General features: G+C 32.7%; 1 protein-coding gene across 1 annotated transcript; it reads left to right on the forward strand.

Moving 5' to 3' along the window:
* Window positions 1-147: 147 nt before the first annotated feature.
* LOC145821445 (1-aminocyclopropane-1-carboxylate oxidase homolog 11-like) lies at window positions 148-7,752 on the forward strand. The gene is made up of 4 exons (XM_082917967.1): window positions 148-237; window positions 3,520-3,600; window positions 4,614-4,676; window positions 7,489-7,752. The coding sequence occupies exons 1-4, from the start codon at window positions 148-150 to the stop codon at window positions 7,750-7,752; spliced, it is 498 nt and encodes a 165-aa protein (XP_082774093.1).
* Window positions 7,753-10,224: the final 2,472 nt, after the last annotated feature.

A 10,224-nucleotide genomic window follows, 5' to 3' on the forward strand; every position in this document is an offset into this window, starting at 1 on the left:
AATAAAATTAATAATTTTTAAACAGATATAAATTTTTTGTTAATTGCAGGAGTGTACTATCCTTATTGTCCCCAACCCAATTTAACATCTGGGCTTAACCATCATACGGATCCTGGAGCGCTTACTGTTCTGGTGGGGAACCAGGTGATGGGTTTGCAGGTTAAGCATGAAGGAGAGTGGGTGGATGTGAAGCCCTTGCCTGGTTCCTTGATTGTTAACATTGGAGATGCTCTTCAGGTGACACTCGTACACATGGCCACATATTATCTATATCTATGCAATATATATATAAAGCACCAATGTATAGTGAACAGTATTTTCTGCCTTGAATGAACAGTAACCTCTCGGGTGTTGAAATATCTATTTTGCCCCATGGTCTTTATCTTTCTCTCCTTATTCTAAAGCTTAAAAATAGAATCAACAAAACACAAATAGAGAAAAGAGAGAGAAGAAATCGAAGGAGATGGAGGAAGACCCATCCGTGACTACTGACACGGTTGACATCCGCCCGCTTCAGCTAAGCAACGAATGAGCTCTTGCACTTCTCCCTCCTGCTAGAGTTCTCACACTCCCCTCTCCCATCGTTCAGATTCGTTTTTCAGAAGTTAGGATTTTCATACATAAAAAATATCTGATTTTTGTTTTTAATCTTTTTTTCTTTCCTGTTCATCGTTTTTCTCTTCTTGTGAAAATAGTTTTTTTGGAATAGTTTTTGTGAGTTGCAAGAAACAGATTGAACCAGATTGAATGTCATTTTTCCTCCTTTTTTTTGTTGAAGTTAGGGTTGTCTGCTTGTGAAATGTCTTTTTTTTTTCTTTTTTTTGTTAACAATTGTGAAGTCTCCTAACAGTATATATATAATACAATCTGATATTGGGGTTAGATTGTGGTATGGTTAGAGCAGAAAGGCAGGGTTATGATGTTAGGATGGGTGTATAATTTGAATGGTAACACTAATGACAACGTAAAGACAACACCAAGTAGATATAAAATAAAATGAAGGGGAAAATAGTGAGATTGAAACATCATTGATAGCAACAAGAAGAGAACAAAGGCATAATATAACTTCAAAATATCAGCAATATTTATTACCTGGTCATGTAGAGAACAAAACTTGGATTGCCAGGAGATGACTTTCTAAATCTGCTATTAGGAGGGTAAACATCAAATAACTTGTTCAATCCTTATATTATTGATTATCACTTCGATCTCCAGTGTGCCTTTACCATTACAATGAGGATAAGAGTGGAAAATTCAAAGAACATCATTATATGACTTACAGATTCTCTTCAATTGAGGAATAGATCTTGCTGCTGCGGACTATTCCTATTATTGTCCACATGCTACCCTTCTTCCAAACAACCACAGCCATTCCCATCTCATCATCCCAATGGGCTCTAGAAATATTTTTCCTAATGAAAAAATACACAATTGTTAAAACACAATGATCTAAAGAATTTATAAACAGTTTTTCATCAAAATTTCTACCTAAACTGTCACCGGATGTAAAGTAATTTTCTTCATCATTCGTGTCTGGCACACAGACCTCAGAATCGCTCATTCCACCTGAAGAACTTGCCATCCCTCAACCTCCACCCCACTAATATTTGTCAAATAACTTATCAATAATAAATGCGAGATTAAAATCCCATAAAGACTTTGGTTCGCAAGGACAGAGAATCATAGTATAAGATTTCCTTCAATATAGTGAAGATACTGAATTGTAACATTGAATAACTCACCTTGGCAACCTCTAATTGCTGAATTGGACTCAGTAAAGTGAACCTTTTAGTTCATACAGGCCACAATAACGAAAAACTTCCTACTGAAACTCACAAAAAAAAAAATATTTTTGAACATTCTCACAACATTTCATACAAACCAGGACAACCAAAAACATAGAAAAAAACTATGAAAATGATAATTGCACAAAGTCCCAAACATCTAAGTTGTTGACTAATACTAATTTGATAGGCCTTCTCTGGACAAAGTCCCAGTCACCTTAAACAGTGAGTCAAGTCTAAGAAATTTTATTTTATTTATTTATTTATTAATTTTTTTCAGTACACTAAAAAAATTCATTTTGAAAACAATTCTTCAAATTATTATCTTTTTAATCCAAGATTAATCTTTTCTTTTCAGTCCCAAACATAGGAATGAATTGTTTATCTTTTCTTTTTTCTTTTTTCTTTTGCATTGTGAAAGAAAAATTCTTTGATAAACTTATTGACTTGGAAGTGCTTTCAGATTCAATCAAGGAAATTGATTTTTCTTCTACAGAGGGTTTTTTGATGGATTTTTGAGTTCTGATACGGTAAATTTCGCGATTTTGTTATTTTTTCTCTTCCTTATTTGTTCTTTGTGTTGTTAAATGTTTGATTTCATTATGATTTTGTTGTGTGTTTTAGAGCTAATCCACAGTTTCAAACCATATCTTCAGATTCAATCAAAGAAATTGATTTTTCTTCTATAGAGGGTCTTTGGAAGATGGATTTCTGAGTTCTGATACGGTAAGTTTCGTTGTTTGTTTTTTTTTTTAATTATATTCTTATTTGAAAATCAAAGTGTACAAAATAAAGTAAGTGCTGCAATGTTTTTAGGTAACTTCTGATTTTTCAATCATTCTTCTTGCTATCGATTCCATTTTCTTTGGTTTCTATGATTACCATGATGTGTGGGTATTTTTATTTTGGGCATTCATCCAGGTGTGACTCCTAAATTTTGGAGGTTTGTGTAGATCAATAACTTAATTTGTGTGATTCAGAAAATTTTTAGGGTTTATTATTTAGCTTTGTAATTTTTGTCTATAATATATATATTTTTTATTTTTTAGTTAATTTTTATGGATTTTATATGTTGTTAAACTTTTAGGGTTTGTGCAAATAAAGAATTAAAAACTCAATTTGTGTAATTCAAAACTTTTTTGGTGTTTTCCTATTTGGCTTTGAAATGAATTTTGAAGATGTGTTTAATGCCAACGATCCAATTCTAGCTCTGACAGACTAAACATATAATCAATATTGTGATGGAATTTAGTTCTTAGGTTGAATACTAGAGATTTTGTTCTGTTAAAGATAATATCCATTGGGTGTTTGAATTTTGTGCTTAAATTATTTGATAAAATAATTGGAAGACAAATTGCCAGATAATCACTAATGTGGTCAAAAAGTAGTAGGTTAACATAGTTCCCTTCACCAACAAGTATGTTCTTGCTAATTCTCTTATTGGAAAAGTTTTGTATTTTGTCCTATCTTTGATTTTTGAGGAATTGAATAGATGATTGATTTGTTGGTGCAATTCTATTTTTGTTACTTGCTTTGTGTGTTAGTTGTGCTTTGTCTTTGTCTTCATCTTCTTTCTTTGATCATGAACGGAGGTATTGTGAGAGTTTGCCTAACAAAGTTAGGGTTTCTTCGTACTTTCCATGTACTAAAAATTATGCTTTTTGTTTGTTTGTTTGTTTTGTTTTGGGTGCATAAAATGGGGGTTTTCATTTTTTTTTTGGTTTACTTGCTTTAGGATTGTGGGGTTGTTGTGCTTTGTCTTCGTCTTCCTGCTTTGATCATGAACTTCTATGAGAGTTTGCCTAACAAAATTAAGGTTCTTGTCTTCTTTCAGCTACTGTACATTATCTTATTTATTTATTTATTTGCATTAAAAGGGGGTCTGATTTTTAATTTTTCTTTGTTAACAATTTTTTTTGTTTACTTGCTTCTTTTTCTATTTCTATTTTGAAGGGTTGTGTGGTGGTTGTGCTTTGTCTTCGTTTTCGTCTTCCTTGTTTGATCATAAATGGGAATTCTATGAGAGGTCGACTAACAAAGTTAGGGTTTTTGCCTTTTTTTCCAGATCCTATATTTTTTTTTTTTTTGTTGTTACGTAAGGGGATCTTGATTTTTTTTTTTTTTTTTTGCCTATTTTTCATTTTTGTTTCTCACGATTTTTTTGTGGAACTTGCTTCTATTTTTGTTTCTATTTAGAAGGGTTGTGGGGTGGTTTTGCTTTGGCTTTGTATTCCTTATGTTCATTAGCTAACAAATTGTGTCACTATATTTCTTTACATGTTCCATAAACGTCAACAATTTCTTAAGATCACTTTTAAACGTCAATTTGAACTATTAAAAGTCCAATCTTTTCTCTTCATTGTTTTTTTTTTTTTTTTTTTTGAGAGGGGTGGGTGGTGGTTTGGAAATGACTTTTGTTTGAGTTTCATTCATAAAAGAGAAGTATACCACATTAGTATGAATCATGTTTTAATTTGATTGGGGGTCAGTGCCTTGGGCCACTATGGAGGGTTAAATAGAAATATGAAGAAAACTACACATAGCCATTGGAGTCTTGGCCAATGGTTTGCTTCATATTTAGTGGTTTAATATTTCTTTGTGATGTGAGTTTGTAATATGTTTTATAATTTCCTTTGTTACCTTTAGTAGATTTTGTTACTTCATATTTTTTTCATTTGTGTATCATTTAATAAACAAATTCTAGGTGTATAACAGCAATCATTTAGACATGGATATGCATTTCTTCTTTCTCTGGTTATGTATGCACAAATATAGGATTTGAGAGAGTTGTTGTAGGCTAAGATTACACTTTCTCGGTTTCTATTACAGGGAAATAATGGATTTTGTGACAACAATATAGTTTACCAAATACATAGGATTAAAAAGATCAAGGTGAGTACCTTCTAATTTTTAGCTATCATAATTTCTGAAATCACAAATTAAAGGTAATTGTTACTTGATAATTTGCACACATAATATTTTAGATAATTGTTATAATGATCTCAAGCATTAAACGTTCATCATTTCAACTTAGACAAAACAAAAATTGCATTGAACAAATTATACAACAAAAAGTGTACCCTTTATGAAGTAGGCTACTTTTAAGTTAGAAAACAATTTGTTAATTTTAACAAACAAATGTTTGCATTTCGAATGATCAAATCTAAAACATTTGGTATAATTGCACAATTGCACTTTTGTTTTCATTTTTCTTATATATCCAGTGCATTTCTAATTATGTTTAAAATACATGTTTTGTTTTGTGTCTACATGTTGGGAGGTGGGAAAGAGAAATGTGATGTTTGGATAAAGTTATTTCACAATTGATTATTTTATTTTTTCTTCTACCAAATATCTTTAATTAATATGCAAACTCAGTGATACCGATTAAATTTTCATACTTAATGTTGACTATCCATTTATTTTTTTTGTTCTTTGTTTTTAAATACATTTTAAAAAGCACTTGAATATGTATTTCATACATGGGACTGTTGATGGGCTGTTAGGCTGGTGGACTGGTTTTGATCACAAAAAACTTGAATGAATGTGCTCAAAACATAGGGAATGAATGTGTATTTCAAAGTGTACAACCAGACCTTATGTTAAGAGAACTGGGTGATTGCATGAAAGGCCTGGCAACAGTTTAACTGCTGCTACTTGCTGTTTAAGCTTGGTTGTTGTGTGTTGCATTCATTGCTGGTTTGAGTTGAATCCTTATCAACTTTGTTTGTATTTGTTTGTTTGCTACTAGGAGTGCACATGATTGGTCCATGCCAACACATTTGGGATGAGGTGTTTTGGACAATGATGCAATTTTTTTTCCTCCTACATCATTGTAATATATTCTCCTTTTCTTTTGCCCCTCAAAACAAATTTATGGAATAACCTTGGTTATGTTACTGTTAATCTTTTCAGCAACCTTTATGAATTGTTTTTTTTCCCTCTTGTGAATGTTTAAGTTTATTATGAACTTTTTCTTTTCTTTTTCATGGTTGAGCAAGTAAGCGAATCGAAACTACATGCCAAGCTAAGAAGGCTGTCGTCTGGAATGTAGTTAGTTCACCGTGAGGATCACCTTTCCAATTCTACAAGTGTGAAAAATGACCTTGGTTATTTTTTCACATTTCTTTTTTCTTTTCTGAGTCACTTCACCATAAGGATCACCCTTTCAGAGTCTACAAGTCAAAAATGGCCTTGGTTATTTTATTACACTTATTTTTTAGTATTACCGACTATGTTTATCTCTTGTGATATATTGAAATTTAGAGAGAAATTCTCTTGCAATTGTTTTCCACTAAACAGATGGCTCAATTCTAAGTTAGTTTATATGTACATAACGTTTTTCTCTCCATATAATTTTCTTCTCTAGACTTAATATGTTTATAAATTTCAATTCAAAATGCAAGCGGCCCTCTAACTAGTATTTATATGTGTGTGTATATAAATTATAAGATAAATTATATCGGTAGTTTTTGTATTTTGTCACATGTGTTATTTTAATCACTATACTTTTAATTGACTGGTCTCGTTTTGGAAACTTACTATTTTAATAATTTTTAACTTTTTATGAAAATATATGTAAAAAATAAAGAGAGTGATGTGGCAATTTATAATGACCTTTTCACTTTTGAACTAAAACTGTTCAAATTAGAGGTTGTTTGGGCCCGTGGATCCCGTTTCGATGAGTATTTAGTTTAGTCCATAATCTAAATTGGAGGGTATTGTTTGGGCTCGTGGACCTGATGTCGATAATCCAAACTGTTTATTTTATCGAACACTTCGTGTATTTCACCCACAAAAAAAAAAAAAAAAAAAAAATAGATTGATCCAATAATCATAACATACCAAAAAAAAAATAACGATAATTGTGTTTTAAAAATAAAGTCAGAATTTTTTTTTTTTTTTTACAAACGTGATAAATTTAATATGTTATGACTATCATATTGATTTAATTTTTTATGTAAATAAAAAACACAAAATACTCGACAAAATAAATAATTTAAATTATTGATATGAAACTGGTGGTGAGCCCTACAAATCTAAACATCAGAATGTACTTTGGAGGAGTCGTCTCAAAAAAAAAAAAAAAAAAAAAAAAAAATTATTCCATTTTCTTTCACGCTAGTAAATGGATGTTGAGGCCCACGGAGCATCATCTAATTAAAAAAAATTTAATTAACTAAATATAGTAATAATATGATTGCTTTATATTTGCATTAAAAAAAAATGAACTACACTTCTAAAATTATATTTTACAGTTAAGAAAAATATAATTTGATTACTAATCGTTAATGTCTGATTAACTTGATATATAATTGAAATCGTCAAAATGGATGTATGTGTGACCACAACCCCACAAACTGGGCCATACGGTCCAAAAATTGTTTGACTGTGTGACAAGCCTCCTCCAAAAATTGTAGATAGATATGATAAACTTTCCACAATTCCATTTTCCAAATATAGATACATACATGGGTGTGGATTGTACTTTCAAGAGTGCCCCAGTGGCACATCATTATCGTGCAAAAAGTTTACATATGATCAACCAAAATTTAGGCATTTATATACATATGGAAAATGCAATATATTAACAAATTTGTAACTTGATTTTCTAATTATCACAGACAAAAGTTTGAGTTTGACGTATATTTATTAATATTTTGAATTCTTTTATTTTTATGTTTGGTGACTTCACATATTTCAGATTATTTCAAATGGAGAGTACAGAAGCGTAGAGCATCGTGTATTGGCTAATTCCATGAAGGAACCTCGAATATCAGTTGTTGAATTCTTTAGCTTGCATAAGAAGGATGAAATTCATCGCTACGGATCATTTCCAGAGCTTTTAACAGTCGAGATACCAGCTCTTTATCGAAACTTCTCACACAAAGAATTTCACGATAATTTCTTCAACAAGGGTTTGGACAGCAAGTCTTTTGTGGAGAAACTTATGATACCCCATGAATGAGTGAATATGAAATGTGATGTGTAACGCCCTCAAAATAATAACATTAACCCATCAATATAGACATGCATTGAGATATAAAAGTTCCACATTCTTCTATTCATCAGAGTTTCATTACAAAAAGTATTATATGTTAACGACAAAAGCAAATGCCCTAAAGGCTTACAGCTTTCCAAGTTAACACTTGGTTACAACAAAAGAGTACTAACTCATTTACACATTAAGCCTTTGGCTTGGATATACATGTAATACATCAAAAGAAATATGACAACAAAAGTGTGTCCGCCTCTAGCCTCCCAAGTTATGTCCTCGGAGGTGGCATGCTACCTGTACCTGAAAATGATATTCCCATATAGGTTGAGCCACAGCCCAGTAAAAATACACTAAACCAAAAATGAACAATGACTAAAAGATTAGCAGTTGATAGATGGCCAACACAGATACTTTTCCTTATCACACTTTGCGGTTTCATGACATACAAGTCCATATTACAGCCCATTTTCCATTTCTTTTCAATTCTCAATTTATAACCACGGCTCAGAACCTGGCCAAACAACTCATATGAGACAGTAACTCATATCAAACACTTCCCATTTCATAATAGATAAGCATACTAGCTATATCACACACCAACAGACAAGCATACAAGCTATATCATCACTTCTACAGATATGCATATGAGCACTATCACACTTCCAATGACAAGCATATGAGCTCTGTCAATACATCACTAGATAAGCATATGAGCTCTATCTACGGAGTCCATCTCCTATCTCCTCCCAACAACATCCGGTTTAGAAGTCCATCCCCTATCTTCCCCTAAACCGCGGAGTACATCCCCTATCTCCTCCAACACAACACAATGTATATAAACAACAATTATACACATCATCACACAATACATAAATTTAATGTACTCTTTCAATCGTCAATCTCAATGACACATTCCAGTGATTAGTTTCCATTTGCCTAATCATCATGCATTGTCTACAACAATAAAGACTATCCTCCACCGATAGCCCAAAGCAGTTATTTCTATATAGAAAGTAAATGTAACAATGGATATATAATCAACATTCCAACTAGGTGAGTGATAAATAATCCAACTACACCCTTTTATCCCATGACTTCTCAAATCAATTCCTCATTTCTCATAATTAATTATGCAAACTAATTAACCGATGTAATTAGGGCATTTTCCATAATTTACATTACAACCCTTAGGTTCCATTTTCATTAATGTCTTAACATTAATTTCACATTTTTTTTTCCATGCCAAACATGCATCTAGGTTTTATATAGTTAAAACCCCAACTCTTGTAAATTTACACAAAAGCCCCCAAACTTTCACAAATTACTAAACCAACCCCAACATCTCAAAATACTAATATTTAAAGACAAAGCTCATAAAGAGGAGTAGGATATCCCTACCTCAAAGTTTGAGCTCCAATGGAGATGAAGACCAAAACCAAAATGCTTCAAATTCTGAAATTTTCAGATTAAAATGTAGCCCTCAACGATCAATACAACTTTCGTAAAGACCAAAAGTGAGCAAACAACTCCTACTAGATCAAATCTAAGAGAGAAGGGCCGGTTTTAGAGTGAGAAGCTCTGAAAATGGCTTTTTGGAAAAGTAAGAGAGAGAAAAGATCTTGAAAAAGTGATACAAAAGTCGAATCTCGCTTTTAAATAAGAGTCGCCCCGCTCGAGCGTCAAACTCCCCGCTCGAGCGGAACTCACAGACTCCCGCTCGAGCGGCCAATCCCCTGCTCGAGCTCCGGATGCACACTCCCAGCACTTTTGCAGACAAGTCTCCCGCTCGAGCGTCTAACTCCCCGCTCGAACGGAACTCACACAATCCCGCTCGAGCGGCCAATCCCACGCTCGAGCGTCGAACACTGCACAGGAAATAGTGGATGGGTGAAACTCCCACTCGAGCGCCAAAACCCCCGCTCGAGCGGACAGGTCAAAATCTGGGCAACTAGTTTTGGTTTCTAATCTCAACCAACCAGTAACAAACCTGCCCAACACATCCTATAACTCAAATACAAAGTAAGAAAGGATGTACACCAGGTAATAATCAACTACTATCATCCACGGACATATGTCCGGATCACTGTACAACAAGGGTAAACCCGGGATCGCTATATGATGTGTTTTCTTCAGTGCAGATGAGGATAATGTGAATTGATGCATATATTGGGGGTGTTTGTTTCAGCTTTTCAGAGCCAACTTATGGCTTTTAGTTTTGAAAAAGTTATTTTGGACTGTTTGGTTAAACTTTTTTCAAACAGCTTCTGATTCTAATAGCTTATTTTAACTCAAAAAAGCTGATTCTGAGAAGCTGCTCACCCCTTGCTTTTGATTATCAACTTCTGTTGTGGACATGTTAATTTATGGTTATACTCTTAAATTTTTTTATTTTTTATTTTTTTAAAAATAGAAAAAGACTCAAATAGACTGTAGATTATTATT

Source organism: Camellia sinensis, chromosome 3 (assembly GCF_055761805.1).
Source record: "Camellia sinensis isolate YWXY chromosome 3, ASM5576180v1, whole genome shotgun sequence".
Taxonomy (NCBI): domain Eukaryota; kingdom Viridiplantae; phylum Streptophyta; class Magnoliopsida; order Ericales; family Theaceae; genus Camellia; species Camellia sinensis.